This window comes from Salmo salar, chromosome ssa13, assembly GCF_905237065.1.
Source record: "Salmo salar chromosome ssa13, Ssal_v3.1, whole genome shotgun sequence".
NCBI classification, from domain to species: domain Eukaryota; kingdom Metazoa; phylum Chordata; class Actinopteri; order Salmoniformes; family Salmonidae; genus Salmo; species Salmo salar.
This window is the reverse complement of record NC_059454.1, coordinates 45,420,155-45,439,907: the sequence shown is the minus strand read 5'-3', so window position 1 is coordinate 45,439,907 and position 19,753 is coordinate 45,420,155. Positions and strand designations below refer to the sequence as shown.

At 43.5% G+C, this 19,753-nt stretch overlaps 1 protein-coding gene across 7 annotated transcripts in view; it reads left to right on the top strand.

Annotated features, from left to right (window-relative positions):
* Window positions 1–19,753, top strand: part of LOC100380420 (ubiquitination factor E4B, UFD2 homolog (S. cerevisiae)) — a 93,670-nt gene that overhangs the window by 44,835 nt on the left and 29,082 nt on the right. For all 7 annotated transcript variants that reach the window (XM_014135593.2, XM_014135591.2, XM_014135590.2 and 4 more), the window contains 7 exons: window positions 6,088–6,199; window positions 6,481–6,564; window positions 7,119–7,175; window positions 11,294–11,410; window positions 11,845–11,943; window positions 12,112–12,225; window positions 12,557–12,755. In XM_014135593.2, the coding sequence (XP_013991068.1) occupies window positions 6,088–6,199; window positions 6,481–6,564; window positions 7,119–7,175; window positions 11,294–11,410; window positions 11,845–11,943; window positions 12,112–12,225; window positions 12,557–12,755 (782 nt within the window). The remainder of the gene's footprint in view (window positions 1–6,087; window positions 6,200–6,480; window positions 6,565–7,118; window positions 7,176–11,293; window positions 11,411–11,844; window positions 11,944–12,111; window positions 12,226–12,556; window positions 12,756–19,753) is intronic.

The following is a 19,753-nucleotide window of genomic DNA, read 5'->3' as shown; positions in this document are numbered from 1 at the left end:
ACTGTTGTATCAATATGTACAATGCTTTTAGTTTTTTAAATATTTAGGGCTAACTTATTCCTTGCCACCCATTCTCAAACTAGTTCAAGTTATTTTAGTAGCTGATGTGTGGTGTCAACCGCATGCATAGACACACTGGCTTTACTCAAAGCCAGTGGCATGTCGTTAGTAAAGATTGAAAGAAGTAATGGGCCAAGACAGCTTCCCTGGTGAATTACTGATTCTACTTGGATTATGTTGGAGAGGCTTCCATTGAAGAGTACCCTCTTTGTTTTGGTATACAGCTAACTCTGTATCCACAATATAGCAGGGGGTGTAAAGCCATAACACATATGTTTTTACAGCAGCAGACAATGACCGATAATGTCAAAAACCACACTGAAGTCTTAACAAATCAGCCCCGACAATCTTTTTAGCATTAATTTCTCTCAGCCAATCATCAGTCATTTGTGTAAGTGCTGTGCTTGTTGAATGCCCTTCCCTATAAGCATGCTGAAAGTCTTGTCAGTTTGTTGACTGTAAAATAGCATTGAATCTGGTCGAACAAAATGTTTTCCAAAAGTTTAATAACGGTTGGTAAAAGGCTGATTGGTCGGCTTTTTGAGCCAGTAAAGTGCGCTTTACTATTCTTAGTTAGCGGAATGACTTTAGCCTCCCTCCAGGCCTGAGGGCACACACTTTCTAGAAGACTTAAATTGAAGATATGGCAAAATAGGAGGGGCAATTAGTGGTCTATTATTCAAAGTTCTTGACATTTTCCAGATTGACTGACCTTCATGTCTTAAAATAATGATGGACTGTCGTTTCTCTTTGCTTATGTCAGCTGTTCTTGCCATAATATGGACTTGGTCTTTTTCTAAAAAAAAGTGGTCTATTATTATGCTCAGTAATTTTCCATCCAAGTTGTCAGACACCGGTGGCTTGTCATAGTTGATAGACAACAATATTTTTTTTACGTCTTCTAAACTCATTTGAAGTAATTCAAATGTACAATGTCTTTAATAATTTGGTCAGATATACAGTACCAGTCAGAAGTTTGGACACACTTACTCATTCAAGGGGTTTATTTTTACTATTTTCTACATTGTAGAATAATAGTAAAGACATCAAAACTATGAAATAACACATATGGAATCATGTAGTAACAAAGTTTTTTAAACAAATCAAAATGTATTTTATATTTGAGATTCTTCAAAGTAGCCACCCTTTGACTTGATGACAGCTTTGCACACTCTGAGCATTCTCTCAACCAGCTTCATGAGTCACCTGGAATGAATTTCAGTTAACTGGTGTGCCTTGAATTTCTTTCCTTAATGTGTTTGAGCCTGTCACGTAGAGTAGGCCAGAAGGCTAAACTGGAAAACCTAACCTCTATAAAAAATAAAAAGATGGCGGAGCCGCAAAAGTTCTTCTGTGCAAAGGTGTTTATTTACATAGTGATTCCGGAACAAAAACAACAGTACTGCCATCAAACGTATACCTTATGGGACAGCTTAAAAACAAAGCTGCCCCACCCACAGCTCAATCCAAAATGCCTCTCCATGAACTGAAAGAGAGGCTCCTTTTGTAGGGGTAGCCCCTCCACTCAGAACAATTAACACTAATTAATGAAGCAATTACCTATTCAACCTACAGTTTCCATTTATCTAAACATACCAAAATATATACATTGCAACACGTTTATGAAACAACATCACAATATAACATTTACAAAATTACATCACTACTGACAGTGTCAACCAATATGCCCATTTACATTAATGAGCCATTCCGGACAGGCACTACAAAGTAAGCCCAATTCCCTTAGCTCGGGTCCTTATCCAGCATACCCGGAATCTACAGAGATGGAGAGAGAGAGGAACAGGACAAACAACGCGCTCATCCATAACATCTAAGTATAATAAATATTGCTTATATTAAATATTAACATTGTCTGCTTATTTCTTTATACCCTAATCGGTTACTGACGTAAGTGTGAAATGTATGTACTAAGATAGAGAAGTTAACTTGTGTGTCGACCAACATTGTTAACTTATCTGATAATGGAGCAGGGAGGAGTGATGAATGTGTGCGTGCGTTAAAATACCAAATGCTGCCCGCGGGGAGTGACGGACTTCTACGTCACAGAGCCAATTAGTTGTGTTGTGACAAGGTAGGGGTGGTATACAGAATATAGCCCTATTTGGTAAAAGACCAAGTCCATATTATGGCAAGAACAGCTGACATAAGCAAAGAGAAACGACAGTCCATCATTATTTTAAGACATGAAGGTCAGTCAATCTGGAAAATGTCAAGAACTTTGAAAGTTTCTTAAAGTGCAGTCGCAAAAACCATCAAGTGCTATGATGAAACTGGCTCTCATGAGGACCGCCACAGGAAAGGAAGACCCAGAGTTACCTCTGCTGCAGAGGATAAGTTCATTCGAGTTACCAGCCTCAGATTGCAGCCCAAATAAATGCTTCACAGAGTTCAAGTAACAGACACATCTCAACATGCACTGTTCAGAGGAGACTGCATGAATCAGGCCTTCATGGTCGAGTTGCTACAAAGAAACCGCTACCAAAGGACACCAATAAGAAGAAGAAACACAAGCAATGGACATTAGACTGGTGGAAATATGTCCTTTGGTCTGATGATGCAACATTTGAGCTTTTTGCTTACCACCGCCGTGTCTTTGTAAGACGCAGAGTAAGTGAACGGATGATCTCCGAATGTGTCGTTCCCACCGTGAAGCATGGAGGAGGAGAAGATGTAATTGTGTGGGGGTGCTTTGCTGGTGACACTGATTTATTTAAAATTCAGGCATAGAACAGCATTCTGCAGCAATTCGCCATCCCGTCTGGTTTGCGTTTAGTCCCACTATCATTTGTTTTTCAACAGGACAATGACCCAACACCCCTCCAGGCTGTGTAAGGGCTATTTGACCAAGAAGGGGAGTGACAGAGTGCTGCATCAGATGACCTGGCCTGTACAATCCGCCGACCTCAACCCAATTGAGATGGTTTGGGGTAAGTTGGACCGCAGAGTGAAGGAAAAGCAGAAAACAAGTGCTCCGCATATGTGGGAACTCCTTCAAGACTGTTGGAAAAGCATTCCAGGTGAAGCTGGTTGAGAGAATTCCAAGTGTGTGCAAAGCTGTCAAGACAAAGGGTGGCTACTTTGAATAATCAAAAATATATTTTGATTTAACACTTTTTGGGATTACTACATGATTACTTATTTGTTATTTCATAGTTTTGATGTCTTCACTATTTTACAGTGTAGAAAATAATACAAATAAAGAAAAACCCTTGAATGAGTAGCTGTGTCCAAACTTTTGACTGGTATTGTGTAGTGTCTGCATTTGTTGCTGGCATGTCATGCCCAAGTTTGCTAATCATGCCAATTAAAAAATCATTAAAGTAGTTAGCAATGTCAGTGGGTTTTGTAACGAATGAGCCATCTGATTCAATGAATGTTGGAGCTGAGTTTGCCTTTTTGCCCAAAATCTCATTGAAGGTGCTCCAATGCTTTTTACTATCATCCTTTATATAATTTATCTTTGTTTCATAGTATAGTGAGAGGCAGAAGCAGGTCAGGGTTCCATAGCTGCAGTCAGAACAGCAGAAACTGGGTCAGCAGCACAATAATGTAGCACATCTGGTGAACAGGTCAGGGTTCCATAGCCGCAGGCAGAACAGCAGAAACTGGATCAGCAGCCCAACCAGGTGGACTGGGGATGAAGACAGTCAGGAGTGGCCAAGTAGTTCTGAGGTATGGTCCTAGGGCTCAGGTCCTCCGGGAAGGAAGAGCGAAAGATTGGAGAAATCGAGGTAGCAACCTTAAGATCACATGGAAGAAATACATCAGATATGACTGATTGACCGTAGCCCCTCGGCACATACACTACAAGACCAAAAGTATGTGGTCACCTGCTCGTTGAACATCTCATTCCAAAATCATGTGCATTGATTTGGACCTCCCTTTGCTGCTATAACAGCCTCCATTCTTCTGGGAAGGCTTTCCACTACATGTTGGAACATTGCTATGGGGACTTGCTTCCATTCAGCCACGAGCATTAGTGAGGTCGGGCACTGATGTTGGGCGATTAGGCCTGGCTCGCAGTCGGCATTTCAATTCATCCCAAAGGTGTTTGATGGGGTTGAGGTCAGGGCTCTGTGCAGGCCAGTCAAGTTCTTCCACACCGATCTTGACAAACATTTCTATATGAACCTTGTTTGTGCACAGGGGCATTGTCATGCTGAAACAGGAAAGGGCCTTCTCTAAACTGTTGCCGCAAAATTGTAAGCACAGAATCGTCTAGAATGTCATTGTATGCTGTAGCGTTAAAATTTCCCTTCACTGGAACTAAGGGGCCTAGCCCGAACCATGAAATACAGCCCCCAGACCATTATTCCTCCTCCACCAAACTTTACAGTTTGCACTATGTATTGGGGCAGGTAGCGTTCTCCTGGCATCCGCCAAACCCAGATTCGCTCGTCGGACTGCCAGATGGTGATGCGTGATTCATCACTCCAGAGAATGCGTTTTACTGCTCCAGAGTCCAATGGCAGCGAGCTTTACACCACTCCAGCCGACGCTTGGCATTGCGCATGGTGATCTTATCTTTCTGTCGGCTGCTCGGCCAAAGAAACCCATTTCATGAATGTCCCAGCGAACATTTGTGCTGATGTTACTTCCAGGAGCAGTTTGGAACACCGTAGTGAGTGTTGCAAACAAGGACAGACTATTTTTAAGCTCTACACGTTGTTGCTCAATTTCATTCAAGTCAGCAACGGGTGTGGCTGAAATAGCCGAATCCACTAATTTGAAGGGGTGTCCACGTACTTTTGTATATATTGTGTAAACTTTTGCAGCATAGATACTGGGGACTGAGACGGGGGTGGGGGGACACCGTGGTCCACTCTGACAATTCCCCTGGACAGGACAAACCAGGCAGAATATAACCCCACCCACTTTGCCAAAGCACAGCCTCCCACCACCAGTGGGATATCAACAGACAAACTTACTACCCTGAGATAAGGCAGCGTACAGCCCTCGATCTCCCCCACCACACGAGCCCGAGGGACGCGAGACCGAACAGGAAGATAACTTGAGTGGGTAGTCACTGACATTGAGTATAGTGAAAAAAGCCTGGCAAGACGTGATGCACTCCTTCTAGGGACGGCATGGGAGAGCACTAGCAAACCAGTAACTCAGCCCCCGTAATGGGGTCAGAGGCAGAGAATCCCAGTGGAGAGCGGAGGAGTCGGCCAGGCAAAGACTGCAAGGGTGGTTTGTCACTCCAATGCCTTGCCGTTCATATTAGCACCTTTTGGCCAGACTGTTCAATCATTGGTAAAGACTTATTGGTTAAGACCGAGTCTGCGTCTCTCACATGGATAGGTAGACCATTCCACAAAAATGGCGATCTGTAGGAGAAAGCCCAGCCTCCAGCTGTTTGCTTAGAAATTCTAGGGATAATGAGGCCTGCGTCTTGTCTGCAGCATACATGTTGGTATGTACGGCAGGACCAAATCGGAGAGATGGGTAAGAGCTTGTCAATGTAATGCTTTGTAGGTTAGCAGTAAAACCTTAATCAGCCGTAACATCAAGCCAGTGTAGAGTGGCTAGCCCTGGAGTAGTAATATGATATTTAGATGATCATTTTGGGGTTCTAGTCAAGATTCTAGCAGATGTAGTTAGCACTAGCGGTAGTTTATTTAGTGCTAGCTGGAGAGTAGAGCATTGCAGTGGTTTAATCTTGAAGTGACGAAAGCATGGATTAGTTTCTTACAAAGTTTCAGATTTTTACGGTGTTATGAAGATGGAAAAAGCTGCTCTTGAATTTTTTTCTTTCTTTTCGGTATAGTAACTCGACGCTTTTAGTAACTTGGCGCAAACATACGTACAGTATAAAATAGACTTTTGTTAGAATGCCTGTTCTGCCAATTGTTAAATGGTAGAAAACAAAAATACAATGCCAATATTCTTATTCAAAATACGCTCCTAATTTGCTCTCAAAATAGTATTTGGCCAGGTGACAGGGTTCAGGTATGTTGTGTTTCTGAGTAAAAGCGTTCCTCCTCCCCTTGCCCCTCCACTCAGGAGCCCCCTGCAGCAGTCCCTGCTGGTGCCCTACATGCTGTGCCGAAACCTGCCGTGTGGCTTTATCCAGGAGCTGGCCCGCATGACCCACCAGGAGGAGGTCTTCAGACAGGTGGGCTCAACCGACAGACCGAATGACACACACAGACTATGCTTTTATTAGTGTGATGTTGTCCAAGCTAGTAGAAGGTAAGACTGATCATTTAAAGGTCAATTAGAAAACATTTGGTAATTGAGAATTCAATCAAACATTTGAGAAAAACCATGTGAAATGCAGAAGATTTTCTCCCCCTATTATACCAAGTTATCCTGTACATTTCACCATGTTGATTTTCAGCTATCTTTACTGTTGTGCAATCCTCATTTGCTCACCTGCTCTTATGGGTCTTTCAGATCTTTGTTCCAGTCCTTCAAGGGCTGGCTCTGGCTGTGAAAGAATGTTCCTTCGACAGTGACAACTTTAAATTCCCCCTCATGGTAAGGTGGCAGCGGAGAAGTAGTGCAGCCTGTGAGAGAGCCTGTCTATTTAACTGATTGGGGGGGGGGGGGGGTTGAGATGTGCCAAATGGATTATGTTCCCGGCGTGGCTGAACCTCTGCTAGCGTGACAAGCCAGTAAACCCTGAGCGAACCTTTTAGGCTCCCACCATAGAAATATATATTCAAGAATGGGAATTTTCCCATTGAAGTCAATGGTTCTGTTATTGGTGGACCGGTTGCCATATTGAGTGTGCACGTGTGTTCCATTCAAATTGCCGTGGTCTGAGGGGCTAGTAATTATATTTCTATGGCTCCCAGTACTCAAACTCAAGGCTGGGTAACAACATAATTGGACATTTTTACACACCAGGTCACACCTGTCATAAGATGACATCGGGTGTTTTTTTTGTTTTTTTTTACACCAGGGGACGGAAACTTAATTGAAGATCACATTTGAATATGGTCATTTAACAGTCAATGGTCAATGTTGGGTGGGTGTTTTGGATGGGTGTTTATTGAACGTTCACTTACAACGGGTTTTGTTTTCTACAGGCCTTAGCTGAGCTCTGTGAGATAAAGTTTGGGAAGACTCACCCCATTTGCAATTTGGTGAGTATGTTCGGAGAGACTGAGACATCTTTCTTGTCTCTTCATCTATTACATAATTTGTAGGGGTTTAAAGGTACTTTTTTTCATACCAAACCATTCGGTACAGGGACCTCGGTTAGGTCCACACTGTGAACATGAATTAATACATCAAAAAATTAAACACTAGGCCTATAGGCTATGCCTTCGCTGCATTGTATGCTTCTTGAGTAAATCTGATCTGAGAAAACATTTCAGGCTATTCCGTTAAAACAACTAGAGCCTATGAGCACGTTGGAATTAAAATCTTAATTGTCGCACTTCAAGCTGTCCTTTTGTGAGGTGCAGCCGGAAACTTGTTCTGTACGATGGCGAGTGGTGAGGTAGATGAACCAGGAGAATTATCCATCATCGTTTAATTCTTCCGTTTGGGAACATTTTGGCTTCCCAGTAGATTACTACGGCGATGGACAGAGAGACCTCAAACATGTCACATTTACGCCGACATCACCCCAGTATTCCTACCACGACAGAAACGCAAAACAACCACCACACAATACACCTTCCCCATACATTTAAGCAGCCCTTTGCAGCTGATTCTGACCGGGCCAAAGAAATTACAAGAGCGATAGGTATGTTTATAGCCGTGGATATGCGCCCATTCTCAGTGGTTGAGAAGAATAGGGGGTTTCAGCACCTCGTGAAAGTGCGCGAGCCACGATACAAACTTCGCCCTCTCGTACCCATTTCAGCAAACTGGTACTACCCGCTCTATATAATCAAGCAAAATCGAAGTTGCCAATGAATTGGCCAATGCACCGTGTGTTGCGCTTACTACAGATGGATGGACCTCCAGGGCTACAGTGCTACTTAACAGTGACATCTCATTACCCCAGAGTGGGAAAGTAGAAGTACGGTGCTAAAGAATCAGCCCTTTGAGAGTCACACAAATGTGCATATTTTTCTTTGGTAGCAAACATTATAGCACAGGCCAATACAATGTCATAGCCATGTTTACATATTCATTTCACATGCATATTGCAATTTATTTTAGTGTTGAGTAATTGTTTGTTTTTTCATGTAAAAATATTCAAAGTGTTGGTATTCTTGATTGTGCTCTCATCAGGCATTATGACTCATAACCATATGGAATTAGGATTATCAACACTTTGTATTTTCTTAAATAAACATAAGTTAACTACAATAACTGTTGACATTAAATTTTTCCGCTGTACCAAAACCGAACCGTGACCCCAAAACCACAATACATACCCGAACCATAGGTTCACCGTTACACCCCTTAGAATTAGCTAACAATCTCCTCCATAGCACCTCATAATCCAAGGTGTTGACTCTTCTTCCCCATGGGAAGACAAAGGCTGCGTCCCAAAATGGAACCCTATTCCCTTTGTAGTGCACTACTTTTCACTAGGTCCCATAGTGCTGGGTTCAGAAGTATTGCATCATAAAGGAAATTGTGTGCCCTTTGGGACATAGACAAAATCCCCGTATGCATAAATAAGGAATATATGCCTTCAGAAAGTGTTCAGACCCCTTGACTTTTTCCACATTTTTAGGTTACAGCCTTATTCTAAAATGTATTAAAAGAAAAAAAATCATAATTAATCTACACACAATACCCCATAATGACAAAGCAAAAATAGTTTTTTTTTGTTGCTAATTTATAAAAATTAAACTGAAATATCACATTTACATAGGTATTTATACTTTGTTGAAGCACCTTTGGCAGCGATTACAGCCTCGAGTCTTCTTGGGTATGACGCTACAAGCTTGGCACACATGTATTTGTGGAGTTTCTCCCATTCTTCTCTGCAGATCCTCTCATGCTCTGTCAGGTTGGATGGGTAGTGTTCCTGCACAGCTATTTTCAGGTCTCTCCAGAGATGTTCGATCGCATTAAACTCCTGGCTCTGGCTGGGCCACTCAAGGACATTCAGAGACTTGTCCTGAAGCCACTCCTGCGTTGTCTTGGCTGTGTGCTTAGGTTCGTTGTCCTGTTGGAAGGTGAACCTTTGCCCCAGTCTGAGATCCTGAGCGCTCTGAAGCAGGTTTTCATCAAGGATCTCTCTGTACTTTGCTCCGTTCATCTTTTCCTCGATCCTGACTAGTCTTCTTGTCGCTGAAAATCATCCCCACTGCATGATGCTGCCACCACAATGCTTCATTGTAGGGATGGTGCCAGGATTCCTCCAGATGTGACACTTGGCATTCAGGCCAAAGAGTTCAATCTTGGTTTCATCAGACCAGAGAATCTTGTTTCTCACAATCCTGTCTCGGAGCTCTACGGACAATTCCTTCATGGCTTGGTTTTTGCTCTGATATGCACTGTCAACTGTGGGACCTTATATAGACAGGTTTGTGCCTTTCCAAAATAATGTCCGATCAATTGAAATTACCACAGGTGGACTCCAATCAAGTTGTAGAAACAGCTCAAGGACGAGCAATGGGAACAGGATGCACCTGAGCTCAATTTCGAGTCTCACAGAAAATGGTCAGAGAACTTATGTAAATATGTTGGGGGTTTTTTGCAAACACTTCTAAAAATGGGTTTTCTCTTTGTCATTATGGGTTATTGTGTGTAGATTGCTGAGGGATTATAATTTAAGGCTTTAACCTAAAAAGTGAAAAGTCAAGGCGTCTGAATACTTTCCGAAGGCACTGTAAGCTTATACTGTTTTTAGCGACACTAGAATCGTGCCAATCAGAGTTTGAAATCAGTGCGAACCATGATGTAAGGCAATTCCATTCGTAATAGAACCTTGGTGAGAAATAAGCATAGGTGGTGTCCTCATCCTACTTTGAGCTTGGGCTGGATTGCGTTACAAAGATCTACAGTATGCAGAAAACACAAACATTGTTTCACATTGTGAAGGGGTGTTGTACAGGTCACATGCAATTTGAATTGTCAGGGTTGTGGTATTGGTGACTGCCGTTACCAAGCAAGTATGGCTTAGTAATGTAATAGTCACCGTGTTAGCTCAGCAAAAAAAGAAACGTCCTCTCACTGTCAACTGCGTTTATTTTCAGCAAACTTTACGTGTAAATATTTGTATGAACTTAACAAGATTCAACAACTGAGACATAAACTGAACAAGTTCCACAGACGTGACTAATAGAAATGGAATAATGTGTCCCTGAACAAAGGGGGGGTCAAAATCAAAAGTAACAGTCAGTATCTGGTGTGGCCACCAGCTGCATTAAGTACTGCAGTGCATCTCCTTCTCATGGACTGCACCAGATTTGCCAGTTCTTGCTGTGAGATGTTACTCCACTCTTCCACCAAGGAACCTGCAAGTTGCCGGACATTTCTGGAGGGTCTGGGACCAACAGGTCCAAAGTACAGGCCTCGGTGTAACGCTCATTCCTTCAACGATAAACGCGAATCCAACCATCACCCCTGGTGAGACAAAACCTCGACTCTTCAGTGAAGAGCACTTTTTGCCAGTCCTGTCTGGTCCAGCGACGGTGGTTTTGTACCCATAGGTGATGTTGTTGCCGGTGATGTCTGGTGTGGACCTGCCTTACAACAGGCCTACAAGCCCTCAGTCCAGCCTCTCTCAGCCTATTGTGAACAGTCTGAGCACTGATGGAGGGATTGCGCGTTCCTGGTGTAAATCGGGCAGTTGATGCCATCCTGTACCTGTTTTTACTCGTCGTCTGCCACTGCAAGGACGATCAGCTGTCCTTCCTGTCTCCCTGTAGCCCTGTCTTAGGCGTCTCACAGTACGGACATTGCAATTTATTGCCCTGGCCACATCTGCAGTACTCATGCCTTCTTGCAGCACGTTCACGCAGATGAGCAGGGACCCAGGGCATCTTTCTTTTGGTGTTTTTCAGAGTCAGTAGAAATGCCTCTTTAGTGTCCTATGTTTTCATAACTGTGACCTTAATTGCCTACCGTCTGTAATCAGTTAGTGTCTTAACGACCGTTCCACAGGTGCATGTTCATTAATTGTTTATGGTTCATTGAACAAGCATGGGAAACAGTGTTTAAACCCTTTACAATGAAGATCTGTGAAGTTATTTGGATTTTTATGAATTATCTTTGAAAGACAGTGTCCTGAAAAAGTGAGTTTCTTTTTTTGCTGAGTTTGCGCCTGTCTCGTGTGTGTCCTGTCCAGATGACATCTCTGCCCCTGTGGTGTCCCAAGTCTCTGGGCCCGGGGATGGGCCGAGAGGCTCAGAGACTGTCCTTCCTGGGAGCATTCTTCAGTCTGTCGGTCTTTGCAGAGGATGACGTGAGTAATAGGGGTAGAGTGAAGTTGCCCCTAGATGCTGATCCTGGGTCAGTATTGCATTTTCTACTCTAATGGTTAAGGTTAGAATTGTGGGAGAGGAAGCTGATCCTAAATCTGTACATTGAGGAAATTTCACCCTGGAGCTAGATGAATGTGTGCTTGTGTGACTCAATGCAATGTGGCCAAAAGATGAAAAGGAATGTAGCCCAGCAGCACTGCTTGTCCCTTGGAATTTTGTGAATTTACCAATTTTGCTGATTGTTTACATCTTTCTGGTGGTTCCTGTTGTATTGCCTAAGTTTACTTCACAAAATGCTTTTTTTTTTAAATGCTCACAGATATACGAATGACCATGACAAGTTTATATCATATTGCTTCCAGAATTATGTTGCCATTATATTTTACCAACAAAAAAAATTACTTTTCCTACTCAGACCAAAGTGGGTGACAAGTACTTCTCAGGCCCAGCCATCACCATGGAGAACACTCGCGTGGGTAGCCAAACCCTGCAGCACTACCTGGAGTCAGCCCGGGTAAGTCCCACCCACCTGGCACGGCTGTACAGTGCGACCATTTTACTTTTTATTTAGGAGCACCAGTGTGCCGAGAACAATTCAGGAATAAATGACTTTTATTTTGACTTTTAGTATACTTCCTTCAAGTTGGCATGACATAATACTTTTTACATGTTTCTTTGTCAGTGTGACTTGTTTAAAATTCTCCACAACATCCTATTAAATGGAGAGACAAGAGAGGTAGCGCTCAACTACATGGCAGCTCTGGTCAACCGCAATGTGAAGAAAGCCCAGATGCAGGTAAAAGGCTTAAAGTTTAGTGATCCTAGCCTATTTTAATTTAATCTTTAAAGCATCTCTATTGAGGGTTTCTAATGCGAACATTTCAAGCTAGAATGTCTGGCCAAAAAGTCTGAAGAGACCCACTGCTATTCTAGCACACACTGCTATCCCCCCCACCTTTGCTGTCATTCTTTCACTGTCCTATCGGAAACAAATACAAATGCATATCAAAGGAGTGGGACTGCCCCACTCCTTAAATAACAGAACTAATAAGGGAGTTATTGAGCAGTTCTTTATTTCATATTATATTTAATATCTTTCCCTCCCACCTCCTCCCCTACTTTCGCAGACGGACGACAAGCTGGTGTCCACGGACGGCTTCATGATTAACTTCCTGTCGGTGCTGCAACAGCTGAGCATGAAGATCAAGCTGGAGACGGTAGACCCGTACTACATTTTCCACCCCCGCTGCCGCCTGCAGGTCAGCCGTGAGGAGACCCGGCTCAAGGCCACCATGGAAGAGCTCAAGACCTGGCTGGCCGAGATACGTGAGTGGACACCCATAGATAATATAACAGCAAATACGCCGATGTCATATATCCCCTATGCATCAGAATGGAACAATTTGTCAGCTCCATTTTTCTGTTTTATCTAGGTGGACACCACCATTGTCGTCATAATAATGTTTCAAGTGTACAGTGAAATGCCTTTCTTGCAAGCTCCAAACCCAACAATGTAGTAATCAATATCAATGTAACACAAAAATGACAAGGTAGAACACAAACACACAAGAAATAGAAATAAGAACACGAGAGAATCACGGTCACCAACGTCAACCTACCAGACGAGCTGGAGACCTTTTTCTCAAGATTTGAGCACAATGACCCTGAGCTGCTGAGGAGAGCCCCTGATGACAACGTGGGCTACACACTGTCTCCACTGAGGACGTATGTAAGTTCAACAAATACAGCTCGGCCTTCAGTACCATAGTGCCCTATAGGCTCATTACAAAAAGCTCACAGCCCTGGGTCTGAACTCGTCCCTATGCAACTGGGTCCTGAACTTCCTGGCAGGCCGTCCCCAGGTGGTGAAGGTAGGCAACATTACCTCCTCGACACTGATCCTCATCAACGGGGCCGCTGTGGAGATGGTCAATAACTTCAAATTCCTCGGGGTACACATCTCGGAGAAGCTGAAATGGTCTGACCACACGGACACCGTAGTGAAGAAGGCACGACAGCAACTCTTCAACCTCAGGGTGCTGAAGAAATTTGGCCTGTCCCCAAAGTCCCAAACAGTCTTCTACAGGAGCACCACGGAGAGAACACTGTCGGACTGCATCACAACCTGATACGGCAACTACAGCTCCACACAAGGCACTCCAGAGGGTGATACGTGCAGCCGAACGCTCCGTTGGGTGCACACTGCCTGGCCTACAGGACACGGACAACACCAGGTGTCACAGAAATGCCAGTATGATCATCAGCCACCCAAGCCATGCCTTGTTCCCCTCGCTTCAATCATTTAGACACGGGTAGTACAGGAACATCATGGCAAAAATGAGCCTGTCCAATGGCTTCTACCCTCAGACCATTAGACTGCTGAATAGTTGGCTACCTGCTCCACCCTCGCCCCGCTACTCCCCCTATGGATGTTCCCCCGCTACTACCCCCCGTACTCCCCCTATGGACGTTCCCCTGCTACTCCCCCTATGGACGTTCCCCCCCGTTACTCCCCCTATGGACGTTTCCCCCGTTACTCCCCCTATGGACGTTCCCCCCCGTTACTCCCCCTATGGACGTTCCCCCCCGTTACTCCCCCTATGGACGTTCCCCCGTTACTCCCCCCTATGGACGTTCCCCCGTTACTCCCCCTATGGACGTTCCCCCGCTCCATCCCCTATGGACGTTCCCCCGCTCCATCCCCTATGGACGTTTCCCCCCGCAACTCCCCCTATGGACGTTCCCCCCCCACCACTCCCCCTATGGACGTTCCCCCCGCTCCATCCCCAATGGACGTTCCCCTGCTACTACCCCCTCGCCCGCTACTTCCCCTATGAACGTTCCCCTGCTACTACCCCCCACTACTCCCCCTATCGACGTACCCCCACTATTCCCCCTATCGACGTACCCCCCGCTACTACCCCTATCGATTTTCATTGTACCCTGCAGTGACTATTAAACATTCTGAATATTTACAGGGTCAGTTCCAATACCATATTAACAATGTGCAGGGATACTGGAGTAATAGAGGTAGATATGTATAGGGGTAAGGTGACAGGGATACTGGAGTGATGGAGGTAGATATGTATAGGGGGAAGGTGACTATATACAGGGTCAGTACCAGTACCATATTAACAATGTACAGGGCTACTTGAGTAATAGAGGTAGATATGTATAGGGGTAAGGTGACTACCCCTATATCAGAAGATATGATAAACAGAGTAGCAGCAGCATAAATTGTGTGTGTGTGTGTGTAGAGTCAGTATAAATGTGTCTGCATGTTGTGTGTGTGTGTGTATAGAGTCCTGTGAGTGCATAGAGACCAGTGCAAAAATATAACGAGGGTAAACTCCGATAGTGCGTGAAGCCATTCTGTTTGCTATTTAGCAGTCCTAAGGCTTGGGGATAGAAGCTGTTCAGGAGCCTGTTGGGTATCAGAATTGATGCACCAGTACCACTTTCTTTGCGGAAGCAGAGAGAACAGTCTGGCTTGGGTGGTTGGCGTCTTTAACGATTTTCCGGGCCTTCCTTTCACACAGCTTAATATAGAGGTCCTGGATGGCAGGGAGCTCAGCCAAATTATGTATTGGGCTGTGCGCACCACCCTCTGTAGCGCCATGCGATCGAGGGCAGTGCTGAACTTTTTGAGGATTTGAGGGCCCTCATGACGATGATGTGTAATTTATTTTGTTGAGATCACAGCTGGGTTCAATTGGTATTTGTTTCCTTTTAAATGCTTTAGCATTGGATTGAGAGTACCAAAGTACCAAAGTCCCACCCAGTACCAAAGTACCATCGGCCCAGAGTACCAAAGAATTGGAACTATTCAATTGGTTCTGTTGTGCCAGGCAAGCTCAATCAAACACAGCTAAGCATTTGCAAGAAAACAAATGCCATTTGAACACAGGTCTGGTTGAGATTATGCATATGAACACTGAAGATTTGTAGGCACACTGCTAATGGCTATACAGAATGTTTCCCTCTAGGGGTTCTCTTGAGCCAACATGGGTCTCCTAAATGGATAGGGGAAAGGGGCACACCTCTCTACACATGAATAGCAGCATATAGGCCTATTGTTTGCAGAAAACAAAGTATTTCTGTGGTTAACTGCAATATGCAGTTATGCATCTTTAAAGGCGCGATATGTAGCTTTGTTCACGACCCAACCAAATGCACATAGGAATGTGAGTTACAGATCTTTCTTTCTCATTGAAACCAAGTCTAATAAGCGGCATTGTCTCATGTCAGATAGCGCGACAGCAGTCTGCACTGATCTGTCTAGCTTGCAAATACTCATGGGATAGCTAAAAAGAACTTTGTTTACAATATGCTGTCTTAACATTAGAAAATGTAATCAAGATGACATCGTCCACTGAACCCCCTACATCCTCAAGTCTGAGTTAATCTTACCTTAAAACTAAGCCTGTAACTAATATTTGACGTTTTTTTCATGAGCAGGTCTTCACTACCTAATTGTACATCTAGCAGTGGTAGAATCAGTATTAATGAAATTCGAAATGTGCACGGAAATTAGCTAGCAAACGTTAGCTAGCTGATGTCTGCTTGCTGGCTGAACCAGTCTCAAATCAATCCATATGAAACTAATTCTGGGATGTGTTGTGTCTTTAGTATAATTAATGTGATGGCATGCTATTTTATCAAATCGATTACCTAACATTTAATTGATTATGTGATTGAATAAAATAATGCAACCATTAACTCAACCTGGGGCACCACGGAGAAGTTTATTTAAGGAGTTCCGTCTTCCCAATTAACTCTTAGATTTAATGATCTGTTACATTTCAGTTATCAATCAGTCATTAATTATTCTTTACCTTCCATCAGTCTCATCTGAATGTCGTAAGATCTATCTGCACGAACCCTAGTCTACAGTCGTGGCCAAAAGTTGAGAATGACACACATTAATTTTCACAAAGTCTGCTGCCTCAGTTTGTACGATGGCAATTTGCATATACTCCAGAATGTTATGAAGAGTGATCAGATCAATTGCAAAGTCCCTCTTCGCCATGCAAGTGAACTGAATCCCCCAAAAACATTTCCACTGCATTTCAGCCCTGCCACAAAAGGACCAGCTGACGTCAGTGATTCTCTCGTTAACACAGGTGTGAGTGTTGACGAGGACAAGGCTGGAGATCACTCTGTCATGCTAATTGAGTTCGAATAACAGACGACGCTTCAAAAGGAGGGTGGTGCTTGGAATCATTGTTCTTCCTCTGTCAACCATGGTTACCTGCAAGGAAACACGCGCTGTCACCATTGCTTTGCACAAAAAGGGCTTCACAGGCAAGGATATTGCTGCCAGTAAGATTGCACCTAAATCAACCAACCATTTATCGGATCATCAAGAACTTCAAGGAGAGCGGTTCAATTGTTGTGAAGAAGGCTTCAGGGAGCCCAAGAAAGTCTAGCAAGCGCCAGGACCATCTCCTAAAGTTTATTCAGCTGCGGGATCGGGGCACCACCAGTACAGAGCTCGCTCAGGAATGGCAGCAGGCAGGTGTGAGTGCATCTGCACGCACAGTGAGGCGAAGACTTTTGGAGGATGGCCTGGTGTCAAGAAGGGCAGCAAAGAAGCCACTTCTCGCCAGGAAAAACATCAGGGACAGACTGATATTCTGCAAAAGGTACAGGGATTGGACTGCTGAGGACTGGGGTAAAGTCATTTTCTCTGAATCCCCTTTCTGATTGTTTGGGGCATCCGGAAAAAAGCTTGTCCGGAGAAGACAAGGTGAGCGCTACCATCAGCCCTGTGTCATGCCAACAGTAAAGCATCCTGAGACCATTCATGTGTGGGGTTGCTTCTAAGCCAAGGGAGTGGGCTCACTCACAATTTTGCCAAAGAACACAGCCATGAATAAAGAATGGTACCAACACATCCTCCGAGAGCAACTTCTCCCAACCATCCAGGAGCAGTTTGGTGATGAACAATGCCATTTCCAGCATGATGGAGCACCTTGCCATAAGGCAAAAGTGATAAGTGGCTCGGGGAACAAAACCTAGACCTGTTGGGTCCATGGCCAGGAAACTCCCCAGACCTTAATCCCATTGAGAACTTGTGGTCAATCCTCAAGAGGCGGGTGGACAAACAAAAACCCACAAATTCTGACAAACTCCAAGCATTGATTATGCAAGAATGGGCTGCCATCAGTCAGGATGTGACCCAGACGTTAATTGACAGCATGCAGGGGCGGATTGCAGAGGTCTTGAAAAAGAAGGGTCAACACTGCAAATATTGACTCTTTGCATCAACTTCCTGTAATTGTCAATAAAAGCCTTTGACACTTATGAAATGCTTGTAATTATACTTCAGTATTCCATAGTAACATCTTACAAAAATATCTAAAGACACTGAAGCAGCAAACCTTGTGGAAATTAATATTTGTGTCATTCTCAAAACTTTTGGCGACGACTGTACATTGTGAATCAGCAATACACAAATTGGCTTAATTGTTTATTTGCTAACTACCTAAATAAATCACACCGAATTACAGGATATTTGTATGCAGAGACTCATTCAATTATAGAACCATACGATGAATGAGGACATCCATCTGAACCAATCTTGCGAGAACTTGAAAACAGAATGTATTTCGTTTTTCATGTATTAAGCACGAGTTAAATATCAGTAAGGGTTTCCTGCACAGCTGCAAAATCTGACTGTATCCTTGTCACAGCGAGGTCAACAGTTGGGGCAATAGCGTCCATAATAGTATGATCCGCATATACAGTAGATTAAATGTACAACTTTTAACAGATTGACCAATAGCATTTTTATAAATGGTGAAAATAACAGGTCTTAGAATCGACCGCTGCGGAACACCTTTATCTACTTCAATAAATTCGGTCTTAACCCCATCAATCACAATGGCCTGAGTGAGTTCTTTTATTTAACCTTCATTTAACTAGGCAAGTTCCGTCACTTAGATGATCATGAAACCAAGAGCAGACGTCAAAGCCCAGGCCAATCGAGGATAACTTGTTCAATAAATGAACATGGTCAACATTATCAAATGCTGTTGACAGGTTCACAAACAAGGCAGCACAATTCATTTTAGCATCTAAAGCATTGACAATATCATTACCAACTCATGTGGTTGCTGCGATAGTGCTGTGCCCTGGCCTAAACCCAGATTGATTTATATTCAAAATACCAGGCTCAGATAGAGTGAAGTTGCTTATTTACCAAGAATTTGAGAATCTTCGCTTGACATGGAAACCTGAAGATGATAATCATCAGAACTCCACTAACCCTGCCCTTATGGAGTGGCATCACTGTGTTCCATACTTTAGGAATATTTCCCTATAACAATGTTAGATTTAACATATGGGTTAATGAGCCAGCAACGAGGGGGGCAGCACACTTGAGCAGACCTGGCTCAAATTAGTCAGCCCCTTTGGATTTCTTGGTATCTATAGCAAATTTTTCCGTGAAGTGCCGAAATGCAAAAACTTGACTACCATTTTCTAAGTCAATCTGCAAAATTTCTGAATCAGCATTTTGCCCGTTCTTTGAGAGGAAAGGGTCACACTGTTTCAAAAAGAGAGCCTGCAGAAATAAAATGCCGACTAAATGCATCAATGATGGCATTTTTGTTTAATGGGGCCAGAGTCTGAATTAATTTGATGGGGCAGAGAGAAGGAAGTGCAACCCTTTTAGAGTTTTGACAGTTTTTCAGAATTTAGCCAGGTTCCCTTTACGATCAGGAAGAGTGGTTACATAATCAGATTAGGTTTTTTGATCAGTCTTACACGTTGGCAATATTTTAGGCAACTGAGGAAGCAATCTGGGCCTAAGCTTGTGTTCCTGGCCTCTTAGGAATGACTTCAGATAATTTAGGAGTGAACCAGGCATTCAATCTACCTTTAACTCTTGAGTTTTGAAGGGAGCATAATTATCTACAATAGTATTGAAGCCATTTGTTAAACAGCTTAAAGCTAAATCAGGTTCAGGGATAGCTGAGTTGCAATCAAGGTCACTAAAATAAAAATCATGTAAAAAAGCTTTCACTAAAATTCCTCTTAGTGATGACATGAAGCTTAGATTTATGCATTTTCACATCTCTGACACAACTGGGCAATGGTCACTAAAATCCAGCTGGAAAACCCCACTAGCAACATTTATCTGGAGTATTCGTCAAAATAAGATCAATCAAGGTAGATTTCGATGGATCTTTAGGATTCGGCTGTGTAGGCTATCAGTTTAGCGCAGTTTAGAGCAAGTATCTTTCATTCTAGCTACAATTGACGTCCTCTAATCAATATTAACATTGGCCATAATTAATAGTTCAGATTTACCGTACTTA